Raw genomic sequence first — 20,493 nt, forward strand, 5'->3', positions numbered from 1 at the left:
TGTCATGTTGGTTTATATTCCAACATTTGTACGACTTTGCAATTATAACAGTACGCTCCACATTGAACCCTTCCAACTTTAATATTAAAAAAAGAGTGGTTGTAGCCATCCATACACACGTTTTTACAGTACATCATATTATACAGGTTGTACAACTATCAAAATTATTGTTCAAGCGCTTCCCGTTAGACAAATACATCATCAGCCCAGTCACCAGGATTTATTGTTAACATCAGCTGACACTTGTCTGTGCATGAGCTATATGTAAGCCCTGCACACTCCTTCACAGGGCATATATACATCCTAAACAATCTCCTCCTGTCTTTAAAAAGCTTTAAAGAGATTGAAACTGTCCTAAATCAAAGTAAAAGATAAGTTGCTCCCTCCCACAACACAAAAAAAAACAAAAAAAAAATTGAGTCTCGGAAAACACACATCCAAAGCCATGCAGAATCTGTCCCATGTTGGCTGTGTAGGCTTGTCTCCGAGGAAGCACCCGCTAGCTGCTGGACAGCTAAAACAGGAAGCCTAACATGCACCGGCACTGCTACTGTGGCACCTAGCCGACATGCTGGGGGTATAAGGTGCGTTTTTGTAAACATTTCTCCCTGAGAGAGAAAGACACAGTCCTTGATGTGTCTATTTAAACTCTCTCTTTACCTCTCGCTTCCTCTTCTTCTCTCACTCTTTCTCTCCATCCCTCCCTCATAACCCGCTCGACTCTCTTGAGTCCAGGTAGCTAAGCTGTTGTTATGGTTCTGGTTCCAGCTCTGAGCCGGTAGAACACTGGTACTTTTCCTTCTGGGGTTCCCCAAAACACGTTCAGTCTGGGGCAGGTTCTGTGGAGCTGATTTCCTGCTCAGTGGCGCTCACTTCCTCTTCCTGGTCTGAATGTGGTCTTTGATTGGCTGAGCGGAACAACCGCATGAGGTCCTTGAAACGTGCGCTCACCTAGACGCAAGGAAATATGGGTAAACAGAAGTTGTTCAAGATGCAAGCTGCATTCCAAAAGCAATCATTCATGGTTGAAACCAACTACACCTCTAACCTCATTGGGTGTCTTGTTGCCGAGTTGGGCGGAGATGGTCTGAAACGTCCTCTGATTGGCTCCACTCAGCTGGCAGGTCGTCAAGATTGTTCGATCTGCTTCTCTGTTAAATGGAAAAAAAAGTTTGTTCAAACTTGTGTTCAGACCTGCATTTAAAAAAGTGCAACAGTTCAATCTTCATTTAATTGTTCAATTTAGGAGACACCTTCCAAAAAATCGTCTTGACAAATTGTTTGACGTTGCACTTGACACATGACACAGTTTTTGTTGTACCGCATTATGTAATATTGTTGTTGAGATGTTATTGTTGCATTATAGTTGCGTTGTACCATTTCTGGTAATTGAGATGTTGATATTTATCACTGTGCCTGATAAATACAGATTGTTCCTGGACTCTGACCACCGATAACTATGCATTTCCGATCCTTCATTTTCTGCTGTACTTTCTAAATGCACTTTAGGAAGGAAGTGAGGAGGGAATGAAGGAAGAGGAGAGGGGGGGATGAAGGAAGAGGAGAGGATGGAGGAGGAGAGGAGGGCTTTGGTTCTGACCTGGTCCAGAGTATAATCTTCTCTCCCGTGGGGGTGAGGGAGATGTTTTTGGCACAGACAGGATTGTCCCAGACGCAGGCCTGCTCATCCATGTCTCCCCCATCCTCCCCCTCTTCCTGCTCTCTCCGTTTGGTTCTCCTGGGATTGGAAGCCTGTCTTCTCCTCCCTCTTTGTGGTGCATTGTGGGAAGTGTAGTTTGAGGTGTCCTGAGGCTCTGCCTCAGAGGACAGGGAATATAACATGTCGAAAAATACCCAGAATTCTTCCTGGAGGTGGGTGTGGCCTTTGAGAAGGCCCGTGATCTGTGCTTTCATCTAGTCAAAGAAAGAGACGGAGAGAAACAGAAGAGAACCAGAAAGAGAAACACCAGGAAGAGAGAGAATGACAAAAAGAGAGAGAAAATGAACAGGTCGGGTCATAAGGAAAAGGCAGGTCAGCTGATATCAGGTATACAAACATTTATGTGAGTTTCAAACTTCAATAGTAATATCTAGTGGTTGGTTGGTAACCAGGAAGTAGACGAGTGTACCTTCTTGATACCCAGAGGGCTGTGGGCGTGGCCTCCTTGGAGGATGCTCACGATTTGGCGGTAGTGGGAGGAGTCTTCTCCAAAGCTTAGTTCAAGTTGCCGTAGGAACCGCCGACTACGCTCAAACGCCTGCTGCTCTGCCAACTGCCAGGAGAGAGGGAGGGAGAGAAAGAAGGAATGAGGCCAGGAAGGAAGAAAGTAGATGCTAAAGACATGAACAATCTCAAAAGTACAAACTCCGGTGGTATATCCTTAATAATGTAAAACAACCTATGTATTTTACTGACTGTGTACTGCGTTTCAACACAACTCCTATGTACAAACACAATTCACTCAAAGGCTGAGAAACGTTCTGCATTTGGGTGTGCACAGCTGCGTGAGGCCAATCGGAGCACATATTCTTTCACAGCCCCTGAACAGTAGCCAATCAGCGCACATATTCTTTCACAGCCCCTGAGCAGTAACCAATCAGAGCACATATTCTTTCACAGCCCCTGAACAGTAGCCAATCAGAGCACATATTCTCTCACAGCCCCTGAACAGTACCCAATCAGAGCACATACTCTTTCACAGCCCCTGAACAGTAGCCAATCAGCTCGCGCCACAAAAAAGAAACGATCTCCTGTAAACATGACGGAGTGTGTGAAACTGCGCTGTGATGAGACCAGCGGTGGCGGTCGGTGACATGCGTGGTCTCACCAGGCCGCAGTGCTGAGCCTGGTCGGGGTGGAGGAAGGCAGCAAAGTCTCGCAGCAAGTCGGGCCAGTCCTGCAGAACCGGCCTGATCAGGGAGAAGAGCTCCACGGGGCTCCGCCCCCCGCCACGCTCAAACTCACACAGGGCCGCCAGGAAGTCCCCCAGACGCCCCGGAACCATCTGGAGAGACTCACACACCTGGAGGTGAGGAGGGGAGGCGAGAGGAGGAAGGAGAGGGAAGGAGGGAGCAGAAAGAAGAGAATCCGTCGGAGAGATGGCAGGTAAAGAACGGCCATCTGAAAGGTTCATCGGGACGATCCACGTTAAGCCAGAACGTGTTCACGAGAGGCTGAGCTTACGCTAGACGGAGATAGAGTAGGCTAAACTAGCATAAAGGAAGTTAGGTCAGCTCACCCTGTTGAGGTAATCCTGTGCATACGCAAGCTCTTCCTTCTCCCTGTGGGGGTCACACCCCTGTAGCTCTGTGTCATCATGGGGGAGGGGGGGCACGGGAGGGGGAGGGGCCACGGAATCTGGGTTGGAGAATGAACTCTCTATGACCTCGAACCTCCCTTCAGATGCCAGCCAGGAAAGCTTCTCCATTGTCTCCTACGAAAACACACACGCACACACAAACTGTAATGTCTATCTGCATTCAAGCACACAGCCTGAAATGTATTCGGTCGATTTACATATCGGCCAATCACATTGAAGCAGCCTCAGCATGTGACCTCACCTGTAGCTCCGGCACTGAGAGGGTGGACTCGTCAGAGAATGGTGACATCACTTCCTGTTCCTGTTGGCCTTGCCGCTCTCTCTCCACAGTCCCTCCATTGTGCCCCTCTTCCCCTTGGACTTCCTTTTGTCCCTCTCCGATTCCGCCCCCCACGTCCGACTGCCCACGGCACGGCACCAGTGTGACCTCTTGACCTTTCTCCGACTCCGCCTCTGTGAGGTCACTGGGGTCGATGCTTCCTGCAGGACTGGCGGAGGACTCTGACAGTGCCAGGAGGGGCATGTCATCGTAACAATCCTCCTCCTCTTCTCCCTTGAGCACCTCCTCGTCCTCCCCCACCTCCTCCTCCCTCCTCACCATGACGACGGTGACACATTCCCCGTCCATCAGGGTTTCCAAGAGGGAGGGATGAAGAGTGGAGGTCTGGATCTGGATGGAGGGAGGAGGAGGTGATGGAGTCTGAGTGGTAGCAGGGGGCCGGTCTGGGCCTGTGGTGCCCCTGCTAACTGCCTCATGAGACCCTGTAGCGTGAGGGTGGGAGGGACATGCAGGGGTGTGGAGGAACCTGGGTAGCCTGTGCAGCCCAGCGAAGGTGCTGACCCTCTGAGTGACAAGCTCTTTAGCCGATAGGGCAGACTCTGACCACTGAGCATCCAATGACGAAGCGCCCGAGGCGGGCCTGTTGAGAATGACCTGCATTGGATTCTGGGAGGTCTTCGAGCGAGACTTCCCCCTCGTAGGTTTTGACTTGGGTTTCGACGCGCCCTGGACCGCCCGCTGTTTCCGTCCGTTGTTCGCGTGCTCCCCCGGGGGCGCAGTACCTCCTCCGGTCCTGTTGGGGGCGCTGTCTGAGACGAGCAGGTTTTTGAAGCCGCTGGGTTTGAGGATGAAGCCGTCGGGGAGGTGGGCTGGGTAGAGGGTGCCGGGGGGGTAGCTGTAGTACTTTTTGTTTTTGGAGCTTTTGGGATCACCGGCCATGTTCCATTGTCTCACAGCTGGGTAGATGACTGGAAGACTCCTCTGTGGATGAAGAAAGACAAGTTTAGACACAACGGGAGCTTATCACTGCTAATAGCCACTTTAAACAGCTTGTAACCACTTAATTCTGCTAATTAAAATATCTCAACTGTTGATACAGCTTCTAACCATGAAAAAACACTGACATACACGGGGGCATTTAAACCTGCAACCTCTTGCCCTGCAGTCGAAGGCTCTACCACTGAGCTAAAGCTATCAAACAATACTTTCTTCCTGCAGGCCAAGGAACAGCCACTAGTAGATGACAGGGATGCATCTGGCAGAGGGGGTACAGTGCCTGGTATATCCATACCGTTCCTCAACTCTGACCACCAGTTAGAGCTATGCACCCCTGCTCCTTGACTTTCTGCTGTACCTCCTGCATGCAGCAGTATTTCTATGTTGCTTTGGAGAAAAGCATCCGCTACATGAATACAACGTGCAATGCGGTTACCCTCAGCCAGGCTGGCATGATGTCCTCGTCTCTCTCCACCGGGGGGCGCTGGTCTCCAGGCTCCACCCTGCGACAGGCCAGGGGCATGGGCAGCACCACCCTCTGCCGGTAGTACACCTGGACACACACAGGACCACTGGTGGTTAGGACTGGTCTAGGAGTTAGTCTGCAGTAGTCTCTACCAGTCTGCAGTAGCATTCTCTACCAGTCTATAGTAGTGTCTACCCGTGTCTACCAGTCTGCAGTAGCATTCTCTACCAGTCTATAGTAGTGTCTACCCGTCTCTACCAGTCTGCAGTAGTTAGTAGTCTCCACCAGTCTGCAGTAGTCAGTAGTCTCCACCAGTGTGCAGTAGTCAGTAGTCTCCAGCGGTCTGCAGTAGTCTCCACCAGTCTACAGTAGTCAGTAGTCTCCACCAGTCTGCAGTAGTCAGTAGTCTCCAGCGGTCTGCAGTAGTCTCCACCAGTCTACAGTAGTCAGTAGTCTCCACCAGTCTGCAGTAGTTAGTAGTCTCAACCAGTGTGCAGTAGTCAGTAGTCACTAGGAGTCTGCAGTAGTCAGTAGTCTCCAGCTGTCTGCAGTAGTCAGTAGTCTCCAGCAGTCTGCAGCAGTCAGTAGTCTCCAGCGGCCTGCAGTAGTCAGGAGTGTCCAGCCGTGAGTGCATGGTGAGAGCAGCAGCCCTACCTTGAGGATGCTGTCGGGCCTGCGAGGCGTGCTCTGCTTCAGCAGGTGTCCTCTGGTCTGTGCGGGGGCCTTGGCTCGGAGCAGGTACTGACACAGGTTCTCCATGGGCTTCAGGGTTCCCTGCATGTTCCTCATGCCCAGCACCAGCAGGCTGGAGCACACGCACACACATAGAATCAACATAAGAAAGTATGGATCTATAACTGGACCTATGAGTGTAAGGATGGTCGCATAAGTTGAGGTCGAGGTCAAATCATTTGTGAATGGCACATATGACTGGACGCATGTCCACACGACTGGCCGGTCTGACTGGATGTGTGTGCAGGGGTGAACGTACCAGTCCTCAGCTGGGATGAAGGAGTTGAAAGTTCGCGGGGCTAAGAGGGCGGGGTCCAGACTGACCAATGGCAGCAGCTCTGGGTACAGGAAGACGGGACGTGTGGCGAATAGCCAGGCCAGCTGGGCGGGCATCAGAGGGTACCTACGGACTGACGGATACAACAACAACGATAACAACGATGACTGACAATCATTTGTCAGTCATATGTAAGTATCGCCCCCCCCCCCAAATTTAATATCCATCAGGCTCTAGTACTCATGGATCTATGATACTGCTTAATAACCACTGAATATATGTACATCCAAGATTTACAATCCATAGCATATCCAAACAAAGACAACTGCAGATCCTCTCGCACACGCCGACCCTATGCTGGCGCCCACCCCTCCGCCCCACTCACTGCGTCCCTGCGAGGTGGGCTGGGTGATGTTGGGGCTGTAGGGGATGGGCTGGAGGCGGAGCTCCTCCAGGAGGGACAGCGCCCCCTGGAGGTTGGAGGCCCTGAACATGCTGCCTGGGCCCTGGGACAGCTCCCTCTGCTGGGCAAACACCTGCAGCTCAGTCTGGTGGGGGAAGGGAGGAGGGGTGAGAGGAAGAAAAAAGAAGAGGATATTAGGAGGGGGGGTCTTCCCAGGAACTGCTGGGTGGTGTGTGGGTGTCTGACCAATAACTGAAGGGTAGTGTGTGTGTGTGTGTGTGTGTGTATCTCGCCAGGAACTGCTAGGTGGTGTGTGTGTGTGTGTGTATCTCACCAGGAACTGCAGGGTGGTGTGAGCTTCACTGTGCAGGGCTGCTACTGGGCTAGCCAGCATGTAGACCTGGGTGAGCAGCTGGACATGCTGCAGGACGGAGACACACAGTTAGAGAGGAGAGAGAGAGGAGAGAGGGAGGGGAGAGGAAAGGAGGAGGAGGGGAAAAAGAGGAGAGTGGGAGGAGAGGAGTGTGTGTGTGGGTGTGTGACCTGCTGTATCTGCTGCTGCAGCTGAAGTTTCTGGGTGGCGTTGACGGTGGGGGTGAGGGTGAGGGCAGGGGTGAGGGGTTGCGGGGTCTGGAGCCTCTTCTTCCTCATGGCTGCCAGCTGCTCCCTCACAGTCTGGAAGCCTCCGTCCTCTTCTTCTTCCTGGTACACGGGCTCCTGCCAGCGCCTGGGGGCACAGGTCAGGGGTCACAGGTCAGGGGTTGTGTGTGTGTCTCTCTGTAATATTATTGGACAGGGTGGGCCACAGTGTGTGCGTATGTGTGCGTGTGTGATGTGTTGCGTTTGTATGTATGTGTGGTAAGTGTGTGTGTGTGTGTGCTCACGGGCAGGGTGGAGCGGGCGTGGTGAAGGTGTGTGTGTCGCGGGATTCCTCCTGACTCTCCTCCTCTTCCTCATGTCCTTCCTCATCTTGCTCCTGAGAGCACAGGTCCTCCTGGAACTGGACCACACACACACACAGTTACCACACACACACACAGTTACCACACACACACAGTTACCACACACACGTTACCACGCACACACGTTACTACACACACACACGTTACCACGCACACACACACAGTTACCACACACACACACCCACAAGTTACCACACACACACAAGTTACCACACACACAAACAAAGACACAGGTTCCACACACATACACACAGGTGGATGTCTTACCGTTTCAAACAACTCCTCCATCAATTGGTTCACTTCCTTCTCTGGTAGAGGGAGAGAGAGAGGTTATAGCTCTAAACAAACACACGTCTACAACTTTTGTCTCCAGGTTGCCGGGGTGACTTACTGGTGATGCGTACGGCCCGGTCGTTACGGTAATCCTCCACGTCAGGCTCATCTGTGTCAGCCAGGAAGTTATACTCTGGATCATCATCATCATCAGCTTCCTCTGAGAGAGGGGGAGGGAGATACACATCATCACACACACACCCAGACGACATTACACACACAGAGAGACATCATCACAGACACACCCAGACGACATCACACAGACACAGACAGACATCGTCAAACACACACCCAGACGACATCACACGCACAGAGAGACGTCATCACACACACACCCAGACGCGTCATCACACACACACCCAGACGCGTCATCACACACACACCCAGACGCGTCATCACACACACACCCAGACGCGTCATCACACAGACACAGACAAGACATCATCACACAGACACAGAGAGACATCATCACACACACGCACGCACTGAGACATCAAGACGCACGACGTCACACACTCTCTCTCTCACACACACACACTCAGGCTTAGCGTGCCCTTCAGTCTGTCTGAAGTGTGTGTGACACACAGCAGTCAAGTGTCCAGTGTGCTGATCATGCAGAGCAGTGCAGTCTGTGGCATGCACTAAACTGGAGTTACATGTCACACACACATCGTACATCCTGCTTGCGCGCGCGCACACACACACACACAGGAGGAATTTCTATTGACCCAGTTCCGCAGGCTGCCTGTTGACAAGGATTTTGCTCACGCAAGGGTTAGACACTCACTCACACACACACACACACACACTGTATCCAACACACTCTCACAGACCATCGTTCTCGGCGTCGGAGCACATGAGCCCTCTCAGCCAATGGGTCCACTCGCGGTCCTCCTGGGCGGAGCCACACTCGTACATGTCGGGCGTGATGTCAGGGGCCCTTAGCTCCGCTTCCAGGCGCCCCAGGGGGACGTCCCTGAGGGGACGCTTGGAGCGAGTCCTCCACGCCATCACACTGTCCTCTGCTGGGGCCAGAGGCTGGGGCGGGGGCTGGGGCAGGGGCTGGAGGGGGGGCAGGGGCTGGAGGGGGGGTAGGGGTTGGGGCTGGAGGGGGGGCAGGGGCTGGAGGGGGGGCAGGGGCTGGGACTGGGGGGGGGGCAAGGGCTGGTGGAGGATGAGAGAGAGGGAGGAGGAGGAGTGGGGCGAGGAGAAGAGGAAGAGGAGGTCAACTCAAATGGTCAGCTTCCGTTCGGGGAATCTGATAGGTCCGTCTCTGGGACGGGGCGGTACCTGAAAGGGTTCCATGCAGGCGGGGACGGGACCTATGGCTAGCTCCTCCTCCACGGCGTGGAGCTTCTCCAGGAAGCTGGAGTCTGGGGGCGGTCTGATGGGCGGGCCAGGGGGAGGAAGGGGCGGGCCCATACGACGTCTCGCTTTGTGATTGTACACCTGGGAGGGGGGGAGAGAGAGAGAGAGAGAGAGAGAGAGAGAGAGAGAGAGAGAGAGAGAGAGAGAGAGAGAGAGAGAGAGAGAGAGAGAGAGAGGATAAAGGAGGGGATGTGTGTGTGTACCTAGTAGAACTAGAAAATGTTCACGATAACAATGACATGTTTATGAGATTGATTTTCGTTGATTGGCTTTCCTCAACCTGCAAAAACACTACCAGCCAATCGTTTAGTAGAGACACAATGGCTGCCCTCAGTTTTATACTGAGTGGGAGCCTGAAAAATGTATGAACCACATCCGTTTTTGTGTGAGCGTGTATGTGTGTGCACCTGCAGGGAGCTGTGTGTGTGTGTGTGTGTGTGTGTGTGTGTGTGTGTGTGTGTGTGTGTGTGTGCGTGAGTGTGTGTGTGTGTGCGTGTGTGTGTACCTGCAGGGAGCTGTGTTCCTCCTCCTGGCTGGCAGCTCTGAGGATCCCTGCTCTGACTCCCCTGGGAGACGAGGCTGTGCTCTCCATGTCACTCTCCTGGAACGTCTACACACACACACACACACACACACACATGTAACAGTGGTACAGTCAGTATTACTTCCTCCAGATCTTGCCCCAACCGGTATTCGAACCCGGGTCCTCTGATCTAGGAACACAGTAACATGAAGCTCTTACATCTTCACACGTCTCATCCTCCTCTTCCTCGTCGGGGCGGTACTCTTCATCAGAGGAGTCCTCGTCTTCCAGGGGGATGTCCACAAACTGGGGCGCCTTCGACCCACACACACACACACCAACATCACACACACGTACGGTGATCTTTAGTGCAGTGGTAAAGCCTTGTGTGAGTGCATTTACATTTACATGTATTCATTTAGCACACGCTTTTATCCAAAGCGACTGCCAAGAGAGAGCTTTATAAAAAGTGCATAGGTCAATGATCATAAACAACGAGATAGCCCCCCAAAATATATTGTGTGAGAGTGTATGTGTGTGTTGTTCTCTTCAGCAGAGCAGGAGGGCTGGGTTAGGTTACCTTGACTTCAATGGCCTTCTTAATGGGGGAGATGTTCCATGCTGGGATGACCTGGGAGGCAAATCAAGCATACTCTAAACACCATCTGAGCCCTTTAACATGCTTACTTATGCCTTCACAAAAAAAAGAGAGTGATAAGAGAGAGAGAGGAGGGGTGGGAGAGAGAGAGAGAGAGAGAGAGAGAGAGAGAGAGAGAGAGAGAGAGAGAGAGAGAGAGAGAGAGAGAGAGAACTTACCACTCCTTTCTCCACCACCTCTTTCAGTTTAGAGCGGGTCATTTTGGGCTCCTGGGAATAATATGAGGGGGGGGGGGGGTTGAGGTGAGAAACCTAGATGAACCAGGAACAGGAATTGAATAAACTCTTATTCTTGGCTTGTATCGGAGTGACACTCACAAACACAGGCACAGCCTCGGTCTCGTTGATGGCAGCCTTCATCATGGCCACCACATGCTCGTTGGTGATCACTTCCTGTATTGGGTCAAAGGCCATTCAATTCCATTTAACATTCGTAACACTGAATCTCGACATTTTAATCATCCCCTCATCGCCACGCTGATGTCACCGCTGGTTGCCGTGGCGCAAAGTCTCTGTGGACACACTCACATGAATGATGTTGCGCACGTTGGTAGTGGTGAGGTTGTGCTGTTTGGACTTGTTCTCCAGCTGTTGGTCCAGCTGCCTGTCAATCTCCACCTCTGAGCCCGGCTCTTCACTCTGACTTTCTTCTGATTGGTCCTCGGCCGGTCTCCTCTTCCTCTTTGCCCCGCCTCCTTTCTTTCGGACTCCCTGGCGCGTCCTGCACTGTTCCTCTGAGGGAGAGAGGAAGAGAGGAAGTAAGGGAGAGGGAGAAAGGGAGTAAGAGAGAGAGGGAGTAAGGGAGAGAGGGAGTAAGGGAAAGAGCAGGAGAGAGTAAGGGAGAGTAAGCGGGGGGGTAAGTGAGAGAGTGTGTGTGGGGGTAAGAGAGAGAGAGTAGGAGAGGGGAAGGAGTCACAGAGAGAGGGGGCAGGGAGTAAGTGAAAGGGAGGAGTAAGAGAGGGAGTGTGTGTGTGTGTGTGTGGGGGGGGGGTAGAGAGGTTGAGCAGGACAGCGGTCTTCCTGCTCACCAGTGACGATGACCAGCAGGTCTGTGTCAGTCATCTCCTCCTCGGTCGAGGGGCGTGGCCAGGAGGGGCTGGAACAGAGGCGAGACCCCCCCTCTCTGCTGCCGTGCCCTGCATGCGAACACACGTTACAAACACACACATGCAACACTCACACGATACAGTATATGCTTAATTCACAGCCATCCAGGTGCATGTTGGCTCAACCTGCTATAACCTGTTTTCCTTCCCGCCCTCTTCAACCCCCCAACCTCCCTCTTCCCCTTTGCTCCACCCGGTCCGCCGGCCCTTCATCTTAACCCCTCTTTCCCTCCATCTGCCCTCTCCTCTTCCCATCCACCCTTCTCCTCGCCTCCCTCTTTCCTTCCTTACCCCGAGCATCAGATTCCTGAAGGGGGCCCTGGCCTTGACCCCTGACCTTTGCCCCGAGTCGGCATGGCAACGTGCTCTGTCCCTCCTCCGGGCTCCTGTCCTCTTGACAGTCTTCAACTGTAGGAGGCGATGCATTGGTGGATGCCGGAGGTTCGGGTGCCGGTAGCTTCTCTGCGCGCGTTGCCTTGGAGGCTCCGCCAGCTTTGACGGAGATGGACTTCCGTTTGCGGACCAGGCTCATAGCGTCGCTGCATCACCTGGGAGACGCGACAGGCGAATATGAGGATGTGCTCAATTTATATGTTAATTCGGATAAAAGCATCTTATAAATGAAAAACATTGAAACTGAGCACCGACGAAGTGCCTCTGCTCGGCCATGCTTGAGTACAGACCGTGTGACAGTTTTTTTACAGTACTAGTAGTTACCTATTCCAATATCCATTCCAGTGTTTGTCTTTTAGGCTACTCGAAACACATCTCACATTTTGCCATTGAATTGTGTAGGGAAACTACACGTAGGTAACGTTAGCTAGCGTGCTTCCGATGTATGTTACAAGCTGTTTACGTTAGTCAGTGCCCTATTCAACCAGACAAAAAGTCTAAATATGCGTGACCAAGATCAGACAGTCTGGTTTGATTCTTAGCACGCTGAAATGAAGTGAACAAGCAGGTCAGTACACGCTATAAGACAGTGGAACAAACGTTATCACACTGGTTTGTTGTTATGTGTTACATTAGCCTCGTTTTTCCTGAGTAACTAGCAGTCTAGCTAGCGAACAAGCGAACTTAGCTACGAATGACTTCCAGGAAACTAAACCTGTCCTCTACCTCAAGGACGAAACAGATTGCCCAAGTACTATTATACAGGGTAAATGTCATTATAAATCTAGATGTTCAACGTGTGTTTTTCAAAACAATAGCTCTTACCCGCCACAGCGCGAGCTCCATCAGCAGTGAGCTGAAAACTACATTCGTTATTTCATTTCCGGGCGCAGCACAAAAATCTTTCCCACTCTACGTCCTACAACAAACACCACACGATGTCTTACCGCTTGCGCACAGTACCATGTTTCGTGATTTTAGGGTCACTGTGATTGAAAATATGGGTCACTGTGATGGGATGTGAATATAAAAAAAATAACAGAAGATGATTGGGGCCGTCTTTTACTGAAATACAGGGTGGCATAGTATCAAGACCACTGTTGTTAACCCAGACAGAGAGACCAATAACTAATTTGATTGAGATTGGCAACACCTTGCATGAACCTGTATGCTATAAAACACGGTTGCGTCAAAGTGATACATTGGTACGACCATTGAAGAGATCAGTCCATTTGCTTATGAAAAGAAATATCCTTGTTTCGATTATCTTTTACTATTTTACGCAAGTATATTCAGCATGTATGCGTCAAAGGCTAGTGCCTCTGTGCGAAACATTGTTCTGACACAGGAGAGAATCCCCAGCTTTAATATACCGTCTCCGCAATTTCGGTCTCCCCGAGCACGACTGCGGGATAGTCATGAATCGGACCGCTCGAGGCTGCTTTCTACGGACAGCAACAGCCCCGAACAGCTCTCGCGCACTGCATCGCCATTCGTTCCAACCTCCCAGTTACTTAAGGTTTCTTCACCAGCAAGGAAGATGAGGCTTTACCACGCCAACAAGGACCTCGTGGACCCGTCCACACAAGCAGCCATGTCCATGCACGTGAAGAAAGTCTCCACACCGTATGGGTTCTGTTTGCTAGCCGAACGTCCGGCCACGCGGCGACGGGAATCACTGTTTCACAAGCGTGCACCTGCAGAAAACACGGATGGAGACAACTATGGTATTCTACAGCCCTGTCCAACGGAACAAACAAGCGGGCACAATCGAACGCGCTTGGTGGTGACTGCTTCCAACTCAAATTTTGGTGATAAAATTCACAACTCCATGACCCCGGAGGCGCCCTGGTCTGCCCAGAAGACTGGTAGAGCGGCCGCCCTTCAGGCGTTCCTAGACAAACCACTCATTGCTTTAAGAGCCTTAACACCAGGGAGAAGGCGAAAGGACCTTAGCGAGATTCTGGAACAATAGATGTTCCCCATGTGCCAGTGTGTGTGTGTTCTACGTTTTTAACATTTGTCAAAATAAAAAACTTTTATTACACCAAGCTGTAACTATTCAAGTTAATACAAGAGGGGGTTGAGTGCAAAATATCTGGTTATTGTTGGAAGTGTGAGGACAACCAATTTTTAGGTTCCAGCATGGATATGATTGGGAAGGAAACCTGATTTGGATGTTAATCCCAGATTGGTAGACTGTTCTGATTTAGGTTGCACAAGACGTTTAAGTGGTCTGGAAAAGTAATCAGATCAACTTGAAATATGTACACTGCCAACATAAGTGAACCATTGAGGTCTTTGACTGGTGGTCTAGGAAGTTGAACATGTAGCATGGGTCTCCAACCTTGCACCTAGAAATACCCTCCTGTAGGGTAACACTCCTGTACCTTTCTGTGACTCTCAGACAAGTGTTAGTCCACAGACTCCTCTGGGGGGCGACCTCCCTCTGGTGTTAAGTCTGGTCCAGCTCCTCGTTTATCAGACTCCTCTGGGGGAGACCTCCCTCTGCTGGTAAGTGTGGCCCACGTCCTCGTACTTCTGCTGGACGGCCTTAAGCTGGCCTTCCATCAGGGACTTCTCGCCTCAGAGGTGCCACTTTGAGTTCTAAATGCTGCCATTTCCCCTCCAGGGCCTCGCGAGACTTCTGCTCATTGTCCATCCCGACCTGGTAACAGTCAAGCTGCTGCTTGGCAACGGAGAGTTGGGTCTGAACCCTGGAGATGTCAGTCGCCAGCAGCTCCATTCTGTTCTTCGAAGCGGTGGCTTGGTTGATTACTGCAGCAACCCTGTCATTGGACACTGCTCTGGAATCATGCCCCTGGAGGTCGTAGGTCATCTCCAGGTGAACCAAAATGTCAGAAAGAATCTGGAAGGAGAGAGATACAGCTTGTTTGATGCATCCATTAGATACACAGAGGAAGGTATGACAACCGAAACTAAAGGTGATGAATAATAACAATTAAGGTCACGTCAATCTTTTACAGCAATGGTCTCCTCAGTGTCTCTCAGGGTCTTCAGGTATTCTTTCACCCTGCTGACGGTGGCGACGGTGTTTGCCCTTCAAAACCTTGGCAGCATTGCGGAGGAAGCGCTGCTGTTTCCTCAGCGCTCCGTTCTCCTTCTCTAGGTCCCTCCAGCAGGTGTGGAAGGCCTCCTCGTGGCTCCTCCTCTCCCCTGCGGCCGCATGCGCCCTAGCCAGCTCCTGCTTGGTCGCCACACCAAGTCCCACGGTCCAGAGCACTCGCTCCACGATGACCAGGTACGCTGGGTCCCAGGCAGGGGCGGTTTTAGGCACGGGCAGACTGGGCAGCCGCCCGGGGCGGAATTTTTTCATGTCACGTGGGGGGCACACGAAAATTTAAAAAAAGAAATCTCTGCGTGGTTTTCTCTTATTTATCATTTCAGTTTGTGGGGAATTGGCATATTGGCGCCCCCTGGTCCCAGGGCAACACTACTGAAGAGTCACCCTGTATCCATGGGAACACGGAAAATGACAAGTCCTGAATCCACGAGGTGCTGGAATCTGAGGTGCTCTGATAGGACACGGCCTGGTCCAACACAGCTGGGTTGAAGACGGTCAGATAAATCATGTTTGGGTCGAACATGGTCACAGACATGATGGTTGGATCAAGACTGTATGATACAACCCAGTGGTGTTAAAAGTGCTCAAATTTAATATGGTTGGGTTCAACCTGTTTTGATTGAACACACTGGCCAGTTTATGAAATCTTCTCCCTTCCTGTCACTGTTCGTTCGCTAGATGGCGACATATGAATGAACAACCTGCTGTTTTTCCAGGAATATTTCTATGCATGCCAGTTTTTAATGTCTCCCAGTCAAGCCTGCCCATAAGAGGGTAAAGCTTTCTGGGGCCCAGCCGCAGTGCCGGCAATAATCACGTTCATCCTAAATATTTTGCCAGCGCAGAATTCCTTAAAATCTGCAGATTTTGTTTGGGTTTGCTCATCACTGAGTACATTTTTCTCGGTAAACGTAATGTTTTATGTAGGACAGAGAGAGCACATACACGCATGCGTTAATATGAGTAATGCCGATTAGGGGTGGGCCCATTCATTGAACCTTTTCAGGGCCCCAGCTATTTCAATGGGCGGGCCTGCCTCCAGGTGCCTTAATGTCTCATCATAATTATCATATCTTAATTGTATTCTAAAACAGAAAGCATCTATACTCTGTTACCTTCTGATCAAACCACACAAGCTGAAATATGCAGCTAAAACAGTGACAGTACATTTAGGTATAAAAAATTGAAATTGGCATTGAAACAACCAGTATTGGCACTGAAACATTTTCAACTGAAGAAAAGAAATCTGCCAATCCTATTATTTTATTTTGATATTTGTATGCATCATGATGTGTTTTTCAATTTCAATCTTGAAATAGGATAGCAAGATTTTATTTCTCCAGTTGAAAAATTTTCAGTGCCAATTTCTATTTTGAATACCTCAGTTTACTGTCACTGTTTTAGTTCCATACTTAAAGCCATTAAATCAAGAGGAAGGGATGCAAGAAACCATGTAATTTAAACAGGGTCTTAAACTTCCTGTTTTTAAAGCATATCCTAGTTGTTATTCTGCAAAAACTATGTCCATCTGGTGTGCGTGCGATGGAGAAACAACTATACCAGGCTTCCAAGTGCTTAGCCAGGACATTTGGCGATCACCCCACCCTGGAGGTGAGGCTATACAGACACCACCAACTAAACTAACCCTAACTTTACATGTTTCTACCCGTCACCTCTCTGTCAGGTAGTTTCTCAAAGCTCAAATATCCTTTACCGGTACTGTAGCACACATTTTATTTCCAGGAAATAGTGATAGAGAGAAAGAGATTTTTATTGATTATTGACAACAAAAACATTGCAGTGATTTGTCATATAAATATATATATAATAAAATGTAATGCTTTATAATGCTGACATGACCAATAACTGAAAGGTCCAGCTGCTAAATTCCAATAGAAGGAGTGCAGGAAAACATTCAGTTCCACTTCTGCCATTGTTAGGCGTTGTACAGTCTTATAGCCAGGGGGACAAAAGACTGTTGAGAAGAACCAAGACAGAAATCTTCCAATAAACACACTCCTCTGCCCAGTGAATGTGCTGTGCAGAGAGTGGTGGGCATTGACCAGAATAGAACAGCTTATGTAGGGTCCTTCTCTCCACCATGGACATAAGGAAGACCTCATGCCAACCCCAGTCAGCTCTCCTCACCAGCCTGTTCTTCCTGCTGCTTCCCCAACACACCACAGCATAGAGGAGAACCCTAGCGACCACTGACTGGTAAAACATCAGCAGGAGTTTCCTACAGATGTTGAAGGACCGTCAACCCTCCATAGGAAATAGATCCGGCTCTGCCCCTTCCTGTAGAGACTGTCAGAATTCGCCGACCAGCCCAGTCTATCGTCCAGCAGCTGCCCCAGGTACTTGTTGGTCTGGACCCCCTCCACATTGACTCCCTCAATGGACACTGGTAGCATATGAGGCCTAGTCCTCCGGAAGCTCACCACCAGCGCTTTAGTCTTGGAGCTGTTCAGCTGCTGACGCTTCGATCTGCACCATAACACAAAGTCCTCCACAAGACTCCAGGACTCGCCCTCCTATACACCCCTGATACCCCACACAATTTCGATGTAATCCGAGTACCTCTGCATGTGGCAAATCTCAGTTGTACTTGAAGTGGGAAGTGTGCAGGGTGAACAACAAGGGTTCACCATGGCGTGCCTGTGCTGCTGACCACTGTCTCAAAGGAGCTGTCGCTCAGCCTGGCATACTAGCGTCTCCCCGTGAGGTAGACCGTAATCCAGGTCACCAGGTGTTAGTCTACCCTCATATCTGTCAGCTTGTCTCTCAGTAGGAGAGTTTGGATGGTATTGAAGGCACTGGACAAATCTAAAACCATGATCCTCGCAGCACCGCTCCCCTTGTCCAGTTGAGAGGAAGCCCTGTATAGGGTAGACAGAAGATGGAATCTTCCACTGCCACCTTCTCCTGGTAGGCAAATTGCAGTGGGCCAATTGCACGACTATCCTGGGGTATAAAGAGATAAAGTAGAAGCCATTCCAAAGTTGCTACTCTGCTGACTTGGATCTGGAGTGGTGGGGTGGTGGGTCACCTCATCTGTAGGCAGCATGGGGAAGGAGAACATCTGTTGATAATGTAGATAATGGGAAACATGCATCAACATCAGCATCTGTGGGGGGTGGGGGTGTGGGGGGGTTCCACCTGAACACACTGCAGCTCTGCCTGATTTCCATATTTGAAGGCTCTCTTTGTCTTGGTTATAGAAGTCCTTGACGTCACTGCTAGGGCTTGTTATTTGGGAAGCATGCGTACAGTTTTAATGGGAACCTACGCCCTTGCAAAAATGGGGGTTGTCAGGGATGCAGTATTTGCTTAGCTATAAACACATGCTTTCTACTTAATTTGATCGAAGATTTCATTAACCCAATAATGTTAACCTGACCAATAATGTTTGTATAACATTTCCTGTCTGATATTTTAATTGAAATCTGTGATCGGATTCCCCCCATTGTAGTTCCTGGTGGTGCTAATTGACAGTCAAAGTTGTTCTCCATTTAAATGTAATTCGACCTACTTAAGTATTAGAATCAACTTTTTTCTTACTTCCTAAATCAATTTCAATTTGAAATCTGGCGAGGCAAAGGAAACACCATTCCATAAGAATAGCATAAATGTTGACTGATATTAAAGAAAGAACATTTCCCGGAGGTGGAATTAACCGTTTAGCCTGCATCACTTGCTTGTGTTAGCCTACATTAGCCATGTTCCCATTAATCTAATATGGTATATGTACATTAAATGTATTACATTTAATAAGGTATTACATTTTCGATCAGGCTAAGTCCACATTATTATGAAATTATTCAGGCGTTATTACATTTTCAGGAAATTATTAGATGGATGGATCTATCGATATCGATCTTTCGATAGATTTACATTATTAATCCCCAGGGAGGAAATTAAGGTGTCTTCGCAGCCAGGCACATATATAAGAATAAAAACAAATACAATCACAATAACATTTCTGATAAATGCAATAAGATAAATAAATTCCATCATGCCACAAGCTTAAAGTCCAGTTTCCTGACCATAGGTTTAATAATAGGCACTGGTGAATTTACAGTGTCTAATAATAGTCATCTAACAAAGGGCGAGTGAGGTCTGACGGGGCCAGATGAGTTGTAAAGTTTGATGGCAGCAGGCAGAAATGATTTCCTGTAACGTTCCTTTAAACACTGTGGTTGGATGAATCTGCTGCTTAAGGTGCTCTTTAGTACATCAAGTATTTTGTGGAGGGGGTTGGATTGTAGGTCCGGACCCTGGCTTCTACGGGGACCCAATACTTTCCATATGACAGAAGCCTTTCGTTAAAGGTAATTAAAAAAAAGATAGTTCAACTGCTGCAGGGATCAACAATAAATCAAACGTCTCATGATACTTGACCCAGTGTTAGCCAACTAATTATTTGTCATTATTATCAGTAAAACTGTTTTAACAGAAAATACAGTTGTACTTTCAGGCAAAAGCTTCATGTTTTTTTCTGTAGGTAAATGGACAGTACTTCAGGGGGCCAAGCTGCCACCCATACATGCAGTTGCCTAGGATGGGCCTATGGGGGCTGCTGTTGCGTTGTTTATGGTCCAGTTGGCATCTTGAATGCATTTACAGTCTGAATCAGTCCCATCTGACTCTTGCCACGGTTCTGTTTTAAATAAGGTGTTATTTCCTGTTCAACTGCAACACAGAGATCCTATTCAACATCACATGCCTGCTAACCACAATGTTCTGTGTTTTCAAGGGAGAGATAAAAATGGTGTATTTACTAAACAAATTCTATATACTTAGCACAGCTTATTATAGACCAGATGCAAAATGTGTGCGCACTACAAGCAACACGTAACACCTGTGCTGCTTTACACACAACATTTACATTTTTGGTGACCAAAATGACAGAGTGTATCCTATTTTGCCTATGGTCAGGCATTACATGGTGCTTTCTGTGTGTGTTTCACAAAGAGGTTATAAAGTGGTGAATGCCTACATTTACTAAACAAATTAGCCTAACAATAGTCATATGTCAAATGACATTAATTTGAAGCATGTGCAGCATCCTCTTCTGTGCATCTTTGAATCAAATCCAATATTAGTTGTTATTATTTAGCCAACTTTAACGACTTTGGCCAATTTGTCCACTGGGCTACCTTCCATGACATTGTACTTCACATTTACAGTATGATATTGTTTTCTCTTCTATGTAATATCGTAGTTGAGATATTGTGGTTGCACTGTAGTTGAGATATTACTGTGGCACTGTGCCATCATGGTGAAATGTGGTTACTTTACACCGTGTGGTAAATGCAAATAATTCCTTGACTCTAACCACGTCAAAGCTGACAGGTTCGCAGATTTTTGCTGCACTTTCTCTGTACAAAAGCATCAGTTAAATAAATAAAATGTACAATCTGGGAGCTGTGTTCAGGAATGAGCTAAGTTGCTGAGTCAGGTCAAGTCATGTGGTTTTTAATGTCATTTCAATCACATACATACAAACGACGCTCCTCCAGGACCATGGCGTTACATAAAACAACACAAAATTCATGAGACTACATCTATTTCTGAACTACATGTAACTAA

At 49.1% G+C, this 20,493-nt stretch overlaps 1 protein-coding gene across 1 annotated transcript; it reads right to left on the reverse strand.

The window, feature by feature from the left end:
- Positions 1-62: 62 nt before the first annotated feature.
- On the reverse strand, positions 63-12,724 carry gon4la (gon-4 like a). The gene is made up of 27 exons (XM_047019544.1): positions 12,642-12,724; positions 11,715-11,971; positions 11,346-11,453; positions 10,846-11,051; positions 10,636-10,710; positions 10,477-10,527; positions 10,241-10,291; positions 9,880-9,975; positions 9,643-9,747; positions 9,060-9,218; positions 8,603-8,807; positions 7,828-7,929; positions 7,704-7,744; positions 7,359-7,474; positions 7,018-7,201; positions 6,809-6,895; positions 6,457-6,619; positions 6,054-6,204; positions 5,717-5,867; positions 5,033-5,149; positions 3,562-4,581; positions 3,240-3,434; positions 2,829-3,023; positions 2,130-2,273; positions 1,601-1,914; positions 1,049-1,151; positions 63-951 (listed from the first exon to the last, which is right to left on the reverse strand). Exons 2-27 carry the CDS (start codon positions 11,953-11,955, stop codon positions 823-825), a joined length of 4,509 nt encoding a protein of 1,502 aa, XP_046875500.1. The 5' UTR covers positions 11,956-11,971; positions 12,642-12,724; the 3' UTR covers positions 63-822.
- Between the last annotated feature and the right edge of the window lie 7,769 nt (positions 12,725-20,493).

The sequence above is a fragment of the Hypomesus transpacificus genome, chromosome 4 (assembly GCF_021917145.1).
Source record: "Hypomesus transpacificus isolate Combined female chromosome 4, fHypTra1, whole genome shotgun sequence".
Taxonomy (NCBI): Eukaryota; Metazoa; Chordata; class Actinopteri; order Osmeriformes; family Osmeridae; genus Hypomesus; species Hypomesus transpacificus.